The 20,798-nt window shown below is 38.4% G+C and overlaps 1 protein-coding gene across 1 annotated transcript in view; it reads left to right on the forward strand.

The window, feature by feature from the left end:
* The window catches only part of LOC103153387 (BRCA1 DNA repair associated), a 30,317-nt gene that overhangs the window by 2,253 nt on the left and 7,266 nt on the right, over positions 1 to 20,798 (forward strand). Inside the window, exons 2-18 of the mRNA XM_016661905.1 lie at positions 439 to 527; positions 619 to 672; positions 756 to 836; positions 918 to 1,006; positions 1,091 to 1,127; positions 1,209 to 1,333; positions 2,149 to 4,551; positions 5,535 to 5,608; positions 6,274 to 6,397; positions 7,005 to 7,047; positions 10,885 to 10,958; positions 11,869 to 12,065; positions 12,150 to 12,237; positions 13,481 to 13,558; positions 15,392 to 15,432; positions 15,887 to 15,970; positions 19,682 to 19,739. Coding sequence (XP_016517391.1) covers positions 454 to 527; positions 619 to 672; positions 756 to 836; positions 918 to 1,006; positions 1,091 to 1,127; positions 1,209 to 1,333; positions 2,149 to 4,551; positions 5,535 to 5,608; positions 6,274 to 6,397; positions 7,005 to 7,047; positions 10,885 to 10,958; positions 11,869 to 12,065; positions 12,150 to 12,237; positions 13,481 to 13,558; positions 15,392 to 15,432; positions 15,887 to 15,970; positions 19,682 to 19,739 — 3,724 coding nt within the window. The 5' untranslated portion in view covers positions 439 to 453. The remainder of the gene's footprint in view (positions 1 to 438; positions 528 to 618; positions 673 to 755; positions 837 to 917; positions 1,007 to 1,090; positions 1,128 to 1,208; positions 1,334 to 2,148; positions 4,552 to 5,534; positions 5,609 to 6,273; positions 6,398 to 7,004; positions 7,048 to 10,884; positions 10,959 to 11,868; positions 12,066 to 12,149; positions 12,238 to 13,480; positions 13,559 to 15,391; positions 15,433 to 15,886; positions 15,971 to 19,681; positions 19,740 to 20,798) is intronic.

The raw sequence follows: 20,798 nt of genomic DNA on the forward strand, positions 1-20,798 counted from the left end.
ACTCTGTGCTAAACCTAATTAGCTGTAGTTAAGATTTTTAATACATACACTAGCCTAACTCATCACTTTACATATCTGCTGGGAACAATAGACATCCACATTGAACAAAGTTCACAAAAGTTGCATAACTTTACTGCCCACTAGGTGTTTTTCAAAGGCACAGTGTGGGATTGTCATAATACTAAAGAAAAGATTATGAGCTGTTATCAGTTTGAAGAATTTACCTGTATTATCTGCATAAAACGAGATGATAACTGTGCATCAGTTTATAGAAGTAATTTGTAAAATACTTTCTTCAATATAAAGGAGATGATAGCCAATCATTTATTTAATATTTTCAAAGCTGAAAAATCTTTTTTTCACCTGCGAACAGCCGTATTTGTTACAGTTTACCGTCTTGCCTTAATGGTAGCGGGATTTTTTTTTTGTTATTTGCAGCCTTTTAAAATCACCATGGCGACCCCAAAGGCCACAGATGTCAGAAAGGGAATCTCAGTCCTCTGGGAAACTCTTCAATGTCCCATTTGGTGAGTATTTCTCAGAGCAGCAATAATTATATTTATGATTAAAAAAAGTTCCTCCAGATGTCATTTAGTTTGTGTCATTTTTTGCCTTCAGCCTGGATTTAATGTCTGCACCGGTTTCTACTAAATGTGATCACCAGTTTTGCAAGTAGGAAACCTTTAACATGCTTTTATTTGTTTAAAGACTCATAATTTTGTTTATTTATGGTCTGAAACTTTCTTCTTTGGCAGATTTTGTATTACAAAGCTTTTGGACAACTCCAAACAGAACAGAGCCAACTGCCCAGTGTGTAAATTCAAGATAACAAAGAGGTCAATAAGCTGAAAAACTGAAAAATTCACCACAGTCACTAAAAGTCTGTTGTTATTATAACTTGCCATGTTATTCATTAGGAGCCTGCAGGAGAGCCCTGGGTTCCAGAGACTTGTTGCAGGACTTCAGGAGATGATACAAGCATATGAACACGACACCTGCACAAACTGTGAGATCACAAACTAATTAACTGGAAATAATAAGATTTATTTGAATGAATTTACATTACAGTGTAATTTCTTTGTATTTTAAGACTTCACTGGACTGCCACAGCAAAGAAAGAACACTAAGTAGGATCAACAGAAATTAAACAATAAGGTTTCTATTGAGATGTTCAGCTAACATCTGTTTTTTTCTCCTTTTGGTATCAGAAATACAGAAACAAGTAAACATGCTTGTGATTTATCATTTGGAGATGCATCTGGATTTGAACAGGACAATAAGGGAACTGAACACCAAAATGATTCTCCACAGTCCAGCTCCTCAACTGTAGCAGGTAAAACTTCTCATGCATTTATTCAACTTAACTGCATCAAATCTGCCACATTAGTTTTGAGATATATTTTATAACGCCTATAATAAATATCAGGGTATTTTCCTCAGTTGGGATGAGAAGTTTACATAATAAATAGATAAATAAACCTTTTTTTTTATCTCTGTCTGAAGTTAAATCAGACTAAACTTCTTTTGTTTTAGGTCAGAATTAGATTTTTTTTTCTATTTGCTAAATTCCACAAACCTTCGCCTTTCTCTGCCTACATCCCCCATAATGCAGTGGGGTTCTGGAGTCCTGTGAAATTATAAAATTTCTATCAAACGTACTTTCTACTGATACTGATCACCTATCAATCACGGTAGATATTATAATTGTGTTATCTCTAGGCCTGTTGCAATAAGCAAAACAAATCAATTAATGGCTTGATTAATTAAAATAAACCCAGTAATTTCTATTTACATGGTTTATTACTTTTCTCTTTCTTCAGTTTGATGTTTTGACCTTAATTAGCCCCTTTTTTTTTATTATAATTGTGTTTACAGAGACTTCATAACACATTTTATTTGTTGTTTCTGTTATTTTGTTTATTTTGGATATCTAAAATGTCTTGTGTTAAATGTTCATTATGGTCTCAAAACAATAATATAACTTCTGGGGCAATTTATCCTTCAGCAAAATTTGGTATTGCTATTGGCCCAAACTTTCACATCGGTTCATTCCTACTTAAAACCTTAGTTTGTCACTTGTCTAGGAATGAATTTCTGTTGTAGATTGAATACTCAATACTGAGTAAGTGTCTGCCTTGCCTTTTATAGCTCAGAATGGGTTTGCTCAGCTCATGGGACTTGAAGATTCTGCGTCTATAACAGCAGAAAACGAAGGTCTGGATAGTGGCCTGGGTGACGTCCCACCAACATCTGACAAGAAAATGTCAGATAACTTAGAGTCAGAAACGGCAAATGTTGGGAAAAACACAACGGATGCGTCTAAAAACAAAAGGCAGAAGCGGAAACCGGAGAAGTCCTCTGACTATTTAGATTCAACTCAAGAGGAACCTGGTCAACAGGATGTCCAAAAGTCCTCTAGAAAGAAACAGAAAAAGGATTTGGAGCACAACAAGATTCTTGAGCAGAAAAAGAAGAAAAGTTTGGAGAAAGTCGCAGAGTGGCTCCTCAAAGTTCCAGCCGAAGAAGAGCTGGAACTAGAGAAACCCCTCCACAGTGAAGACGAATCGGATAGCAGTTCGTCTACATCAACGCTGGTCGTTGAGCCGAAAAACGTCGAATCGAATCCTAAGAGAGAACGTCGCGGCAAAGCCCTTGAAGAGCAGGTTTTTGGCATCATCTACAAGCGAAGAGGAAACAAAGTTACAGAACCACTAATAGCTAAAGAAATAGAAACTTGTAATAGATCTTCAAAGCTGAAGAACAACAACGCCCGTCTTTGTGAAGAGCAACAAATAGTAGAAAATGACACCGGCTGTGACTTTTTTAAAGAACCGGAACAGATGGCAGTCGAGGAAAAGCTTGATGAAACTGTGGAGGAGTTGAACCAGAAAGAAAGCGACAAATATCAGGGGGAACACGAGGTTCCTGTTGCTGATATCGTACAACCGGAAACTACACCACCAACGAGAAGGACTCGCAAAAGTCTGCAACAGCCTGATGGCGATTTACAAGACGAAAATCAGCTGAAATCAAAAGGTACCAACGAGAAAAGCGATTGTCGGAAAGAAAAAAATTCTAAGTTAAGCAGAAAGAAACCAACTAAGGTGGCAAAACCTCTTGTGTTGGTCGAAGTTCAGGATAGGGAAGCAAGTCCTAAACCCAGTGAAAGAGTTAAAGAAGTCGAAGTTCAAATAGAGACTTATCCCAGCAGTGAGGAACAGACGACTCCAGTCATGAAGAGCGCCAGAAGAAGCAGAAGGCTTCAGCTTTTTGTTGACGAGGTTCAGGGAAGTCACAAGAAAACAACCTCTGAAGCTACTGCAACTAAAACAGACAAAGTCGCTAAAAAGCAATCTGATAAAACAATGGATGCTACTCCATCTAAAAATGGAAACCTTACGAAGGAAGCTAAAAGAAACGGATGTGTTTCTGAGGAGGATATCAGCGTGATAGAAAGTGTAGGAAAGAGGGGAGGAATGTCTTCAATGCAAGCTGAAGCAGAGATACCCGAAGCGCTAACGCTAGCTAAACCTGAGTGTATCGTCTCTGTGGTCCCGAACTCCACAAGTCCAACCGATCCATCCATTGTCGGTCCGACGCTTGAAGGTGAGAAGCAGGAGAATAATCACCCACCTGGCTCTCAGCAGGAAACATTTGCTAACGTTGAAGAGTACGAGGATGGCAAGAACGACAGCGAGCTGGACACAGAGCAACTTCTCCAAAGCTTCAAAGCTGCCAAACGGAAATCTTTCCTTCTTGGGGACCCCAACGCAAAGAGAAGTCGCGGTTTGGATGTAGAAAACACTGAAGGGAGCCAACATAACTGTTCAAGCTCTGAAATATCAGAAAATATAAACCAGGCTTTAAAATCGACTTGTAGTGACGTGATTTCCCCTTCCAACTCGCCCAGTAAGATTAGAAAACCAGATCAAGCTCTACTGGACGCCTCCAACCCTACTGGGAACTGTCCATCCAGGAGCAGCGTCAGCAGCGGTCTCAGTCCAAACAAAGTGGCAAAGCGTGACAGAGACAGTCCTCTCTCTGTCGTCCCTCAGGTTGTGGACTCTGGCCTCCGCTTCACAGGTGTTGAGCAGGAAGCAGAAACGGCTTCCCAGAGCGACTACAACCTGACGGAGATCCCAGGCGGCATTTCAAAATGTCCTTCAGAGAACAAAACTGAGACAATTTTTGTTGGAGAATCTTCTTTAACCCCAGCCCAAGAGGTCAAGGAAGCCAACGGCAGCGGAGAAGTCAGCACTCAATCCTCCATCCAGACCAACAAGAAGAAGAAGAAGAAGAGGAAGACTCAGAGGCTGGAGTATTCATCCGAGTCCAGCAGCTCATCTAAAGAGGAGTTACCGACTTTGGCTCAGATCTTGGGAACATCAGATTGTCCTCAAGCTGAGATTAAACATCAGGGAGAAATCAGCGAAGCCATCAGATTGGAGGGAGTCGATGAGGAACCGCTGGGTCGTCCAGCTGGAAGTCTGACCCCAGATCAGCTCGACTCCAGCCAGGCATCCGTCGACTTGTTCGGCACACCTGAGGAATGTGAGTAGATCCATAGTAGTTGACTTTATTTATTGACGGCAATAAATAAAGTCAACAATTTTATTTATTGTTTGTTTGCTTTCCGTCAAATATAAGTATCAAAACTGGAGGTGAAACCGAATCAAACCACTCTGAACTACGACAGCGCTAGGGTCCTACTAATAAGTGCGAGAATAAATTCGTACAAGAATGAAGTCATAATTTTATGAGAATAGTCATTATAAGAAAAAGTAATAAAATTCTGACTTTATTATTCTATTATTTAAACTTTATTTTTGCAATATTATGATTTTATTGTCCTGTTACTTAAACTTTATTCTTCCAAGGTTTCCCCCAGAAAACTTGCTAAGCCCGGCAGTTGGATGCTAGGACAGACATTCATCCAGTATGATAAGCCTGGTGGCCCGCCAGGCTTATCATACATCATCATCATACACTGTTCTCATAATACTGATTTTATTCTTGTAGTAATACAATTTGATCATCATAATATTTCAACTCTATTCTTTGTAATACAACTTTAATCTCGTAATTTTATAACTTTCTAATTTTGATTTTGATGGCAACTGCAAGTCAACATATTATACATTTTTACAATACGAAGTTTAACAACATGGCACTTTATGTTAAATTAAGGCTTTTCTCAGGTAACAAATATGACACAACTGTTATTTATTTGAACTTCTAGTAGAGAAAAATCTGGTGCGGTATGGTGAAAAAAATCAAATAAGATTCATAATCTGTCTTTTTAATGAGATGCTTTAATTATTTTTATTTGCTGTTATTTATAGACTCCATCTTTAGACTTTCCGCAATGAGACCCACAGATTTTTTTATGGAAAAATTGTTTTATTTTTCACCTAAAATATTGATAATTATTGTTCTTATATTAGAGAAATCTGAGTTGGCTCAAATCAGTGTCATAACTTTGTAAAACATGACTAAGAATTGTTTATAAAAGCTTGACTATTTCCTTTCTGCAGGTGACGCCCCTGAAAACTGCGTCGGCGTTTCCTTTGAATCGTCACAATTCTCAAGCGAAGTTCTTGTTACTCAGGTGAACGCAGTTTATTTTTTTCTGCCTCTTTCTCATCAGTCAAAATAAGAAAGATAAAGAAATCGAGTTTTTGATTTTTTGTTCCATTAACTCAAACATCAGGATCTTTTTTTGCTTGTTCGGCGTTTGTTGAGATGCACCTTCGCCTCACGGCCCATAGGGGGCAGCAATTACATTTTCATGTCGGTTCCTGGCTGACAGACTGCCTTGCTCAGTGAAAAAATCCCCCCTCAGCAGGTTTTCTAAATTACATTTCATTTACATTGGAGGAAATGTTGCCGAGAAGATGATTTTTTTTTCTGTTTTGTTTTCTTACCTCATCCATCTTCTACTGCTCAGACTTTCATCTCATTCAACTCAGAGATTGCTCAGTTTCTCAGAGATGAAAACTCAGAGTTTTACATTAGATTTCTCATTTTGTCTGCCTACATAATCAATAAATTTGCACCTTAAGCCCAAATAATAAAAAGAATAGCAGCGGTATTCTGTCGTAGTATTAAACGCTGAAGGTAATATTTGCAGTTCTGTGAATTGAAGGCAGTTTGAATTGCCTCATTTTGTAGGAAGTGTTGCATTGCAGCTGTTTTCCACCCTCAGTCCCTCCTGAAATACAATAAAATGCAATTTAGAGATAAAGCTTTTCTTTTTTTCTGCTCTTCCTGTAGCAAAAGATAGAAATGCAGAAGGAGCTGGTGAGGCTGGAGAAGCTGATGGCTCTCGTGTCAGAGGTGCTTCAGGAGAAAGAAGGCAGTCCTGCTGCAGGAACCAATCAGGGCTGTGAAGACAGGGGTGAGCTGGAAATGTGGGGAAATGTCACAAACTTACATTTTTTCTGATAATAACACAAACTACTTAATTAAAAATAAAGGTTTTGTCTCTTGTTGACATTTAGTTGAGAAAGCAATCAGGAAGGTAATTTTAATAAGTTATTAGCCAACACATACTGAATTAAAAGTTTTGCCTTGACATTTAAATTCAGTCTAATATTTACAGAAGTTTAAAAATCGTCTGCTTCGCTTCATTCCCAAACTAGCTTTTAATTTTGTAATGGGCTTCAGGGTTTCCCCCAGTGTATGACAAGCCTGGCAGGCCTCCAGGCTTTACATTTGCCCCCACCAGGCTAAGAAATGCTTATTTATTTAAGTCTTGTTAAAATGTTTGCATTTTTTAAGATTTTATAGTTGGTGTTCAGGTATCAATCTTTCAATCTTTGAGTAACACTTAAGTATCAAGTGATATTTCAAATTTCCTGTCAACTTTAAACATTTTTTAACTCAAAATCATGACGGGCCGTTGGATGAATGGCTGCCCTGCCACCCAACCACCAAGGATAGCAAGTTTTGTGGGGGAAGCTTTGGGACTTTATTGAATTTTATTGTGTCAAATGTCGTTCTAGGCCCTGAACTGGGTGGCCAGGATCAAGTCCAGAGTTCAGACAGGTGAGATTTTTTATTGATAGAAAATAAAGCTCTGCTGTTAAAACAAAGCAGCAGATTTTCTGTTTATATTTGGAGCTGGTGACAAATAAAAAGAAGGAAATTCTTCAAATATTAAAACCAAACATGAACTAAAGCAAAATTTAGTTATCTATTAATCTATTGATTATTATAACAACAAAATGGAGCTTAGAGTGAGTAAACTAAGTCAGTGTTTTTCAACCTTTTTTGAGCCAAGGTGCACTGTTTTAATTGAAAAAATCTCGAGGCACACCACCAACCTCAACAGCTCTCAGTCTCTCTCTGGTTTCAGTTTTTATAGTAGCCAGGCTTGAGACGCTCAATTCACCCAGATATGTTGTGGGAAATGGACCCATGTTCTTTCTAACTACTGCTGAGCTTCACTGTCTTTTCCATCACTGTCGTCACAGTCTTGCTAGATTCAATGCTCTCACCGCTACCTGTAACATTCATGCATCACTAATTCTCTTGTTTTAATGTAAAATGCTCTGTACCTACTGCCATCTAGTGGTAGGAAAATTACATGACTACGCCGCTAGCCACTACTAACCATGGTTTCGTTCACACCAAGCTTAAGTGCAGCGGCTTTATTTCCCTCCTGTAGTGGCAGATCGACAGCCCCAACTTAAAAGCTGCATCATATGAGTTTGAAAACATTTCTCCGTCGTGCCTGCTGCTAGCATGTGCTTTTAATAAATGAAAATTAACGCGTTCTTCTTTGATTTACAATTTTGACTTCTAATGATTCACTTCCTGCTAGAGAGCCCCCTGGTGGTTGAAGAAAAATACACAGAAAAGCCTCACCGGGCTACAATCCGCATGGTTCAAAGTTTAGGAAAAAAGTAGCAGCTTATAGTCCGGAAAATACGGTACCATAGGTGAAATTGAATAATTTCCACGGCACACCTGATGATCACTCACGGCACACTAGTGTGCCGCGGAACAGTGGTTGAAAAACACTGAACTAAGTGGCCTAATGTACTGGAGTTCCATTTGAGTTGCTAGGCAACAGGCTGGGCTGGGCTGTGGTTGCTAGGTAACGCCGCAGGCTGACTCAATAATCGGGAACTATTGCGTACGATTTTTTTCCTTCTTTCTGCTCCCCGTTTAGCCGTGTAAGAAAACGTGTTTGTAAATTAATGATGAGATTTGTTTAAACCCAATAAACTCAGAAAATATAAGGATATTTACTGAAAACAGTATTTTTGGTCTAGTTTCTATCTTATTACACTTGAAATGAGACAAACTAACTTTAAAAGAAACTTTTCAGCAATATATAGGAGCTTATTTTAAGTAAATAATTCCTTATTGATTCCTTATATGATGAAAAAATACTAGTTCTACTGGCAGATGAATTTACTTATAACGTGGGAAAATGTCTTGTTATATGTGAAATAATCTGCCAAACGAACTAGTACTTTTGCCATCAATATTAAGGAATTATTCACTTAAAACAAGCCTCTATATCTTGCTAAAACATTACTTTTAAGTTTTGTCTTTTTGCACTAGAAACTAGATCAATGTACTTGGTAAGATTTTGTTTTTTTTGCAGTGCAGATATGAGTAACACCTCAAGCCTCCATATTTCCCTGTAATCCTTGCATTTTTCCATCGTTACTGAGCAAATTTATTTCAAAATGTCCACAAGAAGAATAATTATCATCATTTGTGTGAGAAATAATAAGAGACAGCCATTTTTTAGTTTGGTTGATTGACCTGCTAAACAGACTCCTGCCTTATTGGAGGCAATAATCAACTTCAAGCTGTTGTCAAATGTAAGTAAATTAGTTCAGTACTGTCTCATTTCTCTCCTTGGATCGTTATATTATTGTTAACAGATGTCAGATGTTGTCGCATTACAGTGTGGTAATAATGAGCAGAACAATAACTGAGCCATGTGGCTTGTAATTGGTCTTGATGCCGCATCTCGATGAAGAAGTTAGTGCGTTTCCTTGTTCTCACAGGGTGATGTGTCTTGAAAGGACAGACTGATTATCTCCCTAATGAACCCTGAATGTGCTTATACTCTGAGAATAAAAAAAAAAGTCATTACTGACAGCCTCTTATGTCATCTGAAGCACTTAGACGGAAAGTTGTGTTGCCACAGTAATTTATCTCCACCGCCTGAGTGCGTTCCTCCAGCTTCTCGCCTTGAAGCGTCTAAATGCAGGCAAGAGGGAGTTTGGAAAAATGGAAGGCTCTGGCTTTATTATGAGGCTTCGAAAATGAAGTCATATTGGAGGAGCGCTGTGAGGAAACTGGAAGAAGTTTTATTTTTATTCAGTTAATTTAAATGTAGGGTTGCTGCCAATTGTCTTTTTTTCCACCAATTTTAATCAGAGAATAGCTAGTCTTCATCTGATTTCTAAGAGGAGGCGTTATTATATTCTGTGTTAAGTCTTTGTTAAGGTCTGATTCAACATTGCAATTGTAATTCACTTCTGATTTTAGGGAAATTGCTAATCAAGTTAAAAATTGTACAGCAGTAGGAGTTACAATTTTCTACTTAGTCTGGTTTCTGTTGGATGTTTCTGCATGTTATTCACTGAAGTTTTCATTCAAAGTGATTTATTATTTTTACTATATTACAACTTCACAACTTTTTACAGTAATTTTTTGTTAAAATTTAAGGAATTGAGAAAATATTTATAGTGTCAAGAGAACAAAAAGCGAAAACGCAGCGTATAGTCGAGATATTTTACAGTTTTAATGTTTTATATCTTTATGTAATATTACAAATTAACGTAATTCTAATCCTAATTATATGGCTTTTCATTTGGTAGGTGGAAAAAGATTTTAAGTTTAAAAAAAGGCACTGCATGATTTTTTGTTAATCTATTTAAAATAACAGATTCAAAAATTTGCAATTTAACATGAAAAACTAAGTAGAAAAGGCAAAAATTGCATAATAAATGACATTTCATGAAAAAAGAAACGCAGCAAGAAAATGAGCAGAAATCATTACAATTACAAGAAGAATTTTAATTATTAAATGAATAAATTTTTATAAATATTGAGCTTATGTGTTACTGTGACACTGCGCCATCTACTGGTAAAAAAGAGAAGGGAAAAGAGCTAACAGTGGTTAATTCAGTTAGCTTTGGCAAGGTGTTTACCAGCTTTACAATAATATTATGCATTTGTAATATTGAATAACAGTAAATTATGTAAAAGGAACACCTGTCAATGCAGCTTACCTAATATACTGAGTGATTATCCTAGGAATGCTAGCCACTAGCTTCTCCAATTCTAATGCCAGCATAGTCTTAACAGTTTTAATTTTGGCGCATAATAAATTACAGTGAAATTTTTGGCCAAACTTTATGAATCAAATTCTTTTTTTAATAAAAAAAAAAAGCCAACTTTTCAGAATATAATCTGTAATCCATTATTGTTTTTTTTCAACCGTTTTGAGACCAAATAATACCAAGAATCTGACTTGGATGTTGAATTTTGTAATAAGATATGCAGTTTTACTCTGTTCATTCGTCTTTATGTTACGGCGGATAAATTGTCACATTTTATTTTATAAACTCTGCTGGCTGCCCTTTACATTATATTCAGAATTTTCAGTTTTGTTTTCACTGCATTCATTTTAACCCCCCACTGCTGCGTCATCAGTCTGTGAACATGACGGTCCAGCATCCAGGGGAGGAAAAAAACTTTCCCCAAGTTGTTATTTTTTTAGCTGAGGCTCTACAAATGTATAAAGACAAGGTTTCGAACTGACAGCAGAGGTTTTCATGTTGCTGATGTAAGCTGCAAGTTTCTGTGGGATTATTTATTGTTTTAAATAAACGAGTTTTTTCTCTTTTACAGGAAGGGTATTTTAGATGCAGAAACCAAAGCATCTGATGATAAGGTGGCAGAGCGTGGTGGCTTTCCAGGACCCGGTAAGGCTGTTTGTGTAACTGTGTAGAGTTTAATATGTGTAGAGGAGTTTTTCAATTACCTTAGATTCACCTCTATTTGCTAGAATTTGTTTGTGTCTGCTCTTTGGCTTTTCTCTATTTCTTTAAATGTTAGGAATGAACTGGTTCAGCTGAACTAACTGATCGTTGCAGTTGGGTTTGCTAGAGCGAACAAAGATGCATTTATGTGTTTTTAAAGACATATTTTCAAAATTATATCTAGGACAACAAATTAACAATTATTTTAGTAATCGATTAATCAGATAAAAGAAAATCTGCAGAGTTTTTATTTATCCACTTAAGACTTTTTATACAATATTAGAAATAGAAGGAAATTATGCAAATAAGCAAATAACTCATTTTTAAATAAATAAATGGACTAAAATACAGTAAAAGCATTTTTTTAAATGCTTTTTTTTAATGATTTTATGAACACTTGGTCATTTGTAGCAAAAGAATCGGCTGCAGCTTCTTGATTTAACTTTAATATAGTGTAGGACTATATTAGTTGATCTGGTGGTTATTATTATTATTTATTTTTTTATTAATAACTCCATAGCAAAAGGTGCTGAATAAGAGATTTTCTTTTACAGAATTTGAACCAGGTGAAACTAAAACTCTTCCAAAGTTCTGGGTAAAACATGTTTGCAGACAATTTTTTTTTTATGATTTAAATGCAAAATACATCCTTTATTGTCTACATACTCCAATTAACGATTAATCAAACACTAAGTTAGTAATTGATTAAGCATTGACTAATGTTTAATTGTCACTAAACGGTTAATTCAATAATTGATTAATCACCATTAATCATTTCAGCCTTAAGCATAGTGATTATCTCTTTTCTTCTCCCTACTTTTCTTTTTTCTTTTCTTTTCTTCTCTTTTCACAGCTGTTCAAGATTCGACTCATGCTGAATCAACTGTAAAAGACACAAAGGCCCCTAATTCACTTTCTGCAGCCAAAAAGGCAAAAACTTGTGATTCACCTCCAGATTGCCAAGAAGACAAAGAAAACAACAGCCCTCCGAAAGAAAAATCTACAGCTAAACTTGTTCTGGTGTCGTCCGGATTGGGCCCAAACGAGCAGGTTGTTTGCTCTTTCAGGTGTTTTGTTTTATGTAGGATGTGGTGCTGAACTGATCAAACTGATGCGATATGTTGTTGATTATAGATAATGGTGAAAAAGTTTGCCAAGAGAGTCGGCGGTCTCGTCGTTTCCCGGGTGACACCAGAGGTGACGCATGTCATAATGCGCACAGGTACGCACATTATATCTCTGAAATATCTGAATTAATTCATTTCTGTAAAGTTTTCAACGTTCCTTAAATACACAGTAAAGAAATCCATGGCTTTCTTTGGTGCTTTTACTTTTTTATATTCCCATTCAGACATTTTAATTGTGAATAGTTAATTTCTCTCTTTGTTCTTTTATTGCCACGTTTTTTTCCAAAAGACTCTTAAGAAAAAGCTTTCTCTTTGGCCCACACACACTGCTGCCTTCATTTGCTTGTTGCTAATTGCCCTCTTTGATGGATTATTTTTAATTTCAAGGTTTTCCCTCTCCAAAGCACTAAGCCTTTTTTAATGGCAGCTATCACAAAACGAGGGAGTTTTAGGTTTGTTTATGATTATAGCTAAATGTTTGGAAGTAGCTGCAGGACTCCCACTGTAACAGAGGAGCTTTAAATAATTCAACATGTGTATTTTTTTATGGCGTCATCATCCACATGCTCTTAGCACTTGCTTGGAATACGAACCATCACACAAACAATCTTAGATTAATGTTTTGTCACCAGATATTTGATTTGGCAAAAGCAAAAGATGTTTTATTTAAATACATTCCTGGAAAAATACTTTGTTGGATGCAACAGTTCTGCTCACAGGTTGCTTTTTTTTTTTTAGGATTAATTAACTTTTTTATAACAGCTTGGATTAATTTTTTTAATATAGCACTGGATACAATATGGAAATAATGATTTGTATTTAGATTAACACATATAATATAACATTTTTTGTCTTATCAGTCGGTGGAGAACAAGTCAAACTTCTATATTTATCATTTTTCTGTATTGGCTCAGTTTGACAACAAACGAGCTGGAATGTTTACATATAGAAGAAAATCTGTACAGTTTACGTATATTTCCATAAATTATTGTCATTACAAGAAGAAACCAGCGCGTGTGATAATAACGTCTAGCTGGTTTGCTTCCACAGAAACATTTTAAGGAAAACAAATGGAAAATGTTCTGCATTAAATGAGCTTCTGGGCGAGAGAAAGGTTGATTAGATGCTGATTGTTTTTCTCTGAATTAGAGCACCGTCACTTTAAGAAACTAAATCTGGATGCTGTCACCTACTTACCAAAATTATTTGTATAAAAGCCCTAAATGAATAACACAGATACTCCTCAGTTATAACAGATTTAAAACAGCCACACATTATATATGTACTGTTTCTAACATCTTTTAAACATAATTTATTGTTTGTATTTTTCTCTGACAGATGATCAGCTGGTCTGCGAACGGACACTGAAATACTTCCTTGGCATCGCGGGTCGGAAATGGGTCGTCAGCTTCCAGTGTAAGTGAGATTTACCTCTTATTGTACAGCTGCAGCAAATACGAGTTTAGGATAAATACTGTAACGCAGGGGTGTTCAAAGTGTGGCACGGGGGCCATTTTTAGTCCTTGGAATGACTCTAGGCGGCCCTCAATCGCAGTTCCAAAAGCTTAAATCTGGTTTTCCACCCAACATAATCACAATACAATGAGTGAAAAATGAGTACTGCTATATAACTAAGAAATTAGCAAACGCTCTAGATTAATTAAAACTAACTCAGACAAAAGGTCACAATGAAATAAAACTAAGCTATCTAGAGCAGTGGTCCCCAACCTTTTTATTACTACGGACTGGTCAAGACTTGGAAAATTTTGCTGCGGCCCCAGAGGGGGGTAGACAGGGGGGCATTGAACCGTCAGATAAGGCTTCTGCATGTTGGTATCCCGCTAAATCCTGAATATGCCCAATTTGGGTTGTCTTGGCCTTTTTATCGCAGCCTGTGGGGTTTACCCTGACTGGGAACGAGAGTACGACCTGCTGAATGTGACAGGTAGCCAATCAGAAAGCGCGGTGACGTCAGAACAGAGGGGAATCCCAAACAGCTGACATATCAACTGTGAGTCCGGTGGATATCAGAGATGATATGTGGAAATGTTTATTATTATATGTAAAGATCATTATTATATATGTTTATGTTTATTCAGTTAAAAGTATTAGCCATGAAAAAACATAAACACAAACAAAAACACAAACTCCAAATCATAGTGCAGCAAATAGAGCGGCTGCTCCCGCTGTCTTTTATCCACCGCCTTTTCTTTTTGTTTCTTTTATCTCTTAAAATGACTCCACAAACTGTCACTATTGTTTCTACATCATCATCCGTGTTTGGTTATTCTAAATTCCCGCTATGTTGGGGGTTTTGTGGATTTTCTTCTGGAACCGCGATGTTTGTGACTGGAATCGGTTCGTGTGGTTTGTTGCTCCTGCCATGTGGCTGGAGACACGAACTGATCGAACCTGTTGTACTTTTATCAGCTGTCTGGTCACAGAGGTTTGGAGAATCGGCCGACAATCCTTAAATCTTGCCATCTAAACCAGACTTAAGACTCACAAGCTCTACTCGTCTCCTCTCGACCACTGCCCAAACGCCCTGACTCTGGTCGCTATGGTAATGTTTACATATCCCTTCAAAATAAGATACAGATGCGCCACAAAAACAAGCATTTTACTTTCGTGATAATTTTAACTCACGATAATGACTAACGGGAGCCCTGAGCTTGTTTCTCTGCAACGAGACGGTCCCATCTGGGAGGGATGGGAGACAATGACACCCGAAGTGTTGCTCATATCCACAGCCTGCTTGGTCTCTAAGTGGCGAAGCAGTTGGAAGCTTCATTGCCTCATTAGCAGCCGGTCGCCGCATGTTACGCAGAGCGGCTTGTAATGTGGGACTCGCCTACCGGTCCGGGATAAATCCATCCTCCTGTCTCTTCTCTTGGCCTTTTCCCCTTTGCAAAGAAACTTTCCAAAGACATCTGATCTGTTTCTTACTCATTTCGCTGCTTGTGGGCTCAGTGTTGGCGCTCAAGTAACCGAGAGAATCCGGTTAAAGAAATTTCAAAATAAAAGATCCTCCAGACTCAAATAATACATAAAACGTAAATATTTAATTATTTCTTGCGCAGCCCGGTACCAATTGGTCCACGGACCGGGTGTTGGGGACCACTGATCTAGAGTCTACAGGGCCACATGGAAAGCTACGACGGGCCTGATTTGGCCCTCAGACCTCAAGTTTGACACCTTAGAGAGTAACTGCATGTTTTTTTGTTTTTGTTTTTTGCATATTTCCTGCAGGGATTTCTGAATGCTTCAAGGAAAAGAAACTGTTGGAAGAGGTGAGCTTCCCGGCGCGGTGCTCAGTGACGGGCAGCCATACAGATGTCTGAGTTGAATTAGAGCGCCATGATGAATCTCTGCATGCGCTCTGCAGCGGTAGCCCATAAATTATTTAGCGTCCATTAATTTTAGAGATCACAGCAACTTGTTCTGTGTAATCTCTTTGCCAGGCCTTGTTCAGAATCACCATCAATTTGAAACTATTTTCATGCATCAAATGCTGTTTGGGGAAACAAACACTACGTTAAAAAACTAATTCTGCCAAAATGAAGAATGGGCAGAGAGTCTATACGCATGGCTGACCACGGGGAAACGACAGAATAATTTATTTACTTTTGTTTTGTGCTGGACAGAATAAAGGATTTGGTTATTTATTAGACCAATTTATAAGGATTTTTAAAATTATTTTAGACTTGGAGGTTTGTGTTCACAAGCTATTTTTCTTTTCTTCAGCATTCGTTTGAAGTGAGAGGCGATGTGGTGAACGGACCGAACCACCAGGGGCCGTTAAGAGCCCGCACCGCAGGGGACAGTAATGTGAGTAATTTTAGCATACTTTGTTTATTTTCTTTCTATTATTGTTTTCACCTGAGTTCTTAGAATTTGGGGCCCTAAACTCGACAAACTGCCTAAACTGTGTGAAATTAAGCGATTTTAATGGAAATGAAAGTGGGTGTGGCCAAACTGCTCTACAGCGCCCCCTAAGGTGAGTTAGGACAAGCTGTATACTGTAGAGATCTGAAATTTGGTACATAGGTAAATACCCCCAAATCAAGAAAAAAAAGCCTCTTGGAGGCATGCCCTAAAATATGCAGAGAGGCAGCCATTTTGTGTCAAAAGGTAAATTTTGGCCATTTTTCATGTTTACACACCGCAAACTTTAACAAACTCCTCCTAGGGATTTCGACATATCGGCTTCATTTGTGGTTATTATGCAGTTAGGGAATGGGAGATTAAAAGTTATAAAAATTGTGAGTTTTTGAGTGTGCTTAGGGGGCCTGGCCAAGCTAAAACTTTCACATTCAAGCACCGAGTTGCACCAAACTTGGCATGAGTGATGCAGGTTGGACGCCTGACGATCCTTTGTGGTCGTATGCTGATGTCATCTAAGCCCCACCCCCTCAAAACACGAAGTGACTTTTTTTTTTCTTGGAAAGCTGCATCTCTGACGCCTTTGACCTAATCAAGATGATCTTGTGTCAGATAACAAGTTGGTCTCACTTGCATTAAAGAGTTTTCGGTGGAGGCCATGGCGAGGGCAAAGGTCACGCCGTTGCCACGTTTGGCTCTAAATGCCACACATTTCAGCCGATCATTCAAATGGTCACATGACTTTAGCCCCGCCCCCTTTTAACAGAAGTCCTACTGGTTCTCAACCTTTTACTCGTTACCGGGCTGACGGCGATTTGGGAGATTCATCATACGCGCCACCTAGTGGACGGGTGGCTGAGCTGCGACGGCTGCCAATGCTGCTTGTATTGATCTTTTTTCACTATTTAGGATTTTATTTTTATTTTTTGCAGAATTATCTGTTCAGCCTCGTCACTCGCAGTCCTTCTACATTAAACCAAACAGTCGACCTTCCTCTGCATTAAAGCATTTTCTTACATAAGTGACTTTTGAAATGTAATATCAAAACCTCCCCCTCAGTGGCGTTTCTGTGACCTTCTGCTTTGTCGCTCCTACAATCTGCTACTTGTCATTCTGTGATGCATAATTACATGTTTTAGCGTTAAGGGCATGTTGTAAATTGTATTTAGCTCAGAAAATATTACAGATGCGAGGCAAAACACTGATAGAAGGGCAGAGTGGTTGAGAGAGACAAGCTACTATTAGCTCCTCTGTCTGAGGATTTTTGTCATTTTGCTAATAAGAGAGCTGGTGCACTCATAATTCCCTCTCAAATCTCCAACCGGCTGTATCCATCTTGGATTACTGGACTCCAAAAGCTCTAATATTAAGATGCTGCGAATGGCAGCAGCGCTGTCAGGCAAAAACATAGAGGAGAAATATCAACTCTCATTACCCTCCATTTCTTGTCTGGCATTATTTTCCCCCTCTGTTCAATGCCCCGCCCTCTCAAGGTAAGCAGGCTGCAGCCACTCTTCATATTATCACCTCAAATCAAAACAGTCATTAGAGGCTGAAGAGTTCAGGTCCTCGTCTTTTGACCACAAAGAACGATCAAATGTCCCGATCACAAGCTGCACTTGTTTCATCCTGTTGCACCAGCCGCTTTGCTCACACCCTGTTGTGAAAAGCTAATTGTGTTTTTTCCTCTCTGTGTAAAGTCGGCGCTGAGGGGGGAAAATTAGAAATGGCTAGGATGTCACGTTGGCCGTTTTCCTCCCTTAGAAATACTCCCCCTAATTCAATTAGCTTGTAATTTCAGGCTTATTATAATTGGCTCAAATCAAACGGCAGCGCTTTGACGGTGACTGACGCATTATGCTTTTTATTTTCACCATTTGTCACCCGGACCGGTGAGACGGGGAGTCTGCAGCCAGAATGCAGATGGAGAGGTTTTCTAACGTTTTCACAACAATGACACTGTTAGCATTTTGTCACCTTGCAGCAACAAGCTGCAAGGTGTTTCACCTGGATATTATTGGACTGGGCGATATGGACTTAATGTTTATCACGATATTATGCCAAACCATTGTGATTAATGATCGACCGATCAATGCAGATATCTGTGGTTTAGCATCAAATTTATTGATGTTTTTATTGAGCACATGCTGAAGAAAATAGTAAAACTATCAAACCTGACAATACAGACAGTTTTGGAGGTTTTTAAACATCATTAATTGGAATTTATTGTGACAACAATAATCATAACTTTTATCATGGGAAATTTATCACAATAAATGATAAACAATACAATAAATGTAATTTGGCGAAAAAATTTAAGAGAATTTGGAAAATAATAAAACAGATTTCATAGAGCCCCAAACATCCCATTAAAATGCATTAAAACTGCAGGGCTTAACTTCTACAACAAAAAATATATTTATTTTAAAATAATTATTTTATTTTAATTATTTTTTTACATATGTGATAAAACCGTCCCCGTGTCATAATAGTTTGGTATGAAACGGATAATCTGTGAAAAAAAATCATGCTCCTCAATCTCCTCTGTGAGCTACTATTGCAATAATAAACCACTCCCAACCAAAACCAACCAATCAGAGCCAGTAGACAGGTCATAGCGCTGTCAATCAATCTCATGAACGTGCTGCTAAATGTGCTAATGGTGGAAAAACAACTAACTGTAACAGGAAAACTGTTACGGTTTATTTGCTGTCATTGGTGGCTGTGCTAACTAGCCTTAGCATTCATAACAGGGAACCACACACAGTGTGACTGACAGCGCTAAGGCCTGCCTCCTGGCTCTGATTGGTTGTTTCTAGCTCACACTGGACGAAAGCAAACAAGCTAAAAAAAAATTTTACTGATTAGGAATATTTCATACCAAACTGTCACAACATAGAGACAGTTTCACCAAATATGAAAATTAAAAATATTAGATTATTAAGCTACATACTGCAAGTTTAATATGAAAACGTTTGTCGTCTCATAAACATAGAAGGAACCTTTAACTCCTCCTGGAGGACATAAGCTGTTGTCTAAATTAAAGATCAGTAGCAGAAACAATTTTCTGTGTCACCAAACACCTCCAGGTAACGATCAATACCAACACGCAGACAGGTGTGAGACTTTCTCCTTCTGCATTTTATCTTTCAAACGCTTCCAACGTGAATGAGGCGTTAATGTGATTTAAGCTGCTTCAAGGAAACGCGCTTTCCTCCCCATTTCCCAGCAACCCCTGTGGACCCAGAGTGCAATAAAACGCAGCGCTCCTGGTCTCAGGTTAGTGGTTTTTTCCTCTCTGGGCGCTTTCAGCGTGATATTACCTCTGTGAAGGCGGCACTTTGACTCATCCCTAAATTTACAGCTTTACCGTAGGAGCAAAAAGTGAACAAGGTGCAGAGGCTTCATTTTAAACCTTGAGCGAAGAGTTTCGGCTTTAATTTGCAGGATAAGCTCAGAAGTGTTTTAGCTGTAACCCTTCACACAGGTGAGGAGTTCAGGAACGCACTCTGTGATCTAATGGAGGTGCGGGCGGCTCTGTCACGCCACCGCTGAACGATGTCTGAAGGTTAAAGTTACTCACGTCCCCGACTGTGAGAACAGCTGCAGGTTTTACAGACATTTTTGTATTTATTTCCCTTTTGTTTTTCTCTGCAGCTGCTCATGAAGGGATACAGGATCTGCTTCCAGGGGCCGTTTACCGACATGTCGACAGGTAAACCCAGAGGCTTAGGACGGCTGAAGTCCAGCTGGTGGTTCAGTTTCTGGTTTCATGTCTAAATGTTTATTGTTTTATGAATGAAAATCCTTTTTTAAATAAACGTTTGATTGATGACATGCACTGAACTTATGAAGAAATGTCACTGAGTAGCATAACAAGGAAAGGTTTGACCTTTCACCCCTCTGTTTTTCAGTACATCCATTCATTTATGTTTTACTGTTTATCCATTCATCCATACATTCATTCATCCACTGATCTTATCCATCCACCCACCCATCCATTCATCCATCCATTCATTCATACATTCATTCATACATTCATGCATCCATTAGCCTTTTTCAATCATACATTCATCCATTCATTCATGCATCCATTTGCCTTTTTCATTCATTCATTCATTCATTCATTCATCCACTGATCTTATCCATCCACCCATCCATTCATTCATCCACCCATCCATTCATTCATCCATCCATCCATTCATTCATCCATCCATCCATTCATGTAACTATTAGCCTTTTTCATTCATACATTCATTCATCCATTCACTCATCCATCCATTCATTCACTCATCCATCCATCCATTCTCTCACCCATTCACTCATCCATTCATTCACTCATCCATCCATTCATTCACTCACTCATCCATCCACCCACCCATTCATTCACTCACTCACTCACTCACTCACTCACTCACTCACCCATTCATTCACTCATCCATCCATCCATTCACTCATTCATTCACTCATCCATCCACCCACCCATTCATTCACTCATCCATCCATCCATTCATTCATTCACTCATTCATCCACCCACCCATTCACTCATCCATCCATCCATTCACCCATCCATCCATCCATCTACCCACCCATTCATTCACTCACTCACTCACTCACTCACTCATCCATTCACTTATCCATCCACCCATTCATTCATTCACCTTTCCATCCACCCACCCATTCATTCACTCACTCACTCACTCACTCACTCACTCACTCACTCACTCACTCACTCACTCACTCACCCATCCATCCATCCATCCATTCACTCAT

This window comes from Poecilia formosa, unplaced genomic scaffold, assembly GCF_000485575.1.
Source record: "Poecilia formosa unplaced genomic scaffold, Poecilia_formosa-5.1.2 Scaffold348, whole genome shotgun sequence".
NCBI classification, from domain to species: domain Eukaryota; kingdom Metazoa; phylum Chordata; class Actinopteri; order Cyprinodontiformes; family Poeciliidae; genus Poecilia; species Poecilia formosa.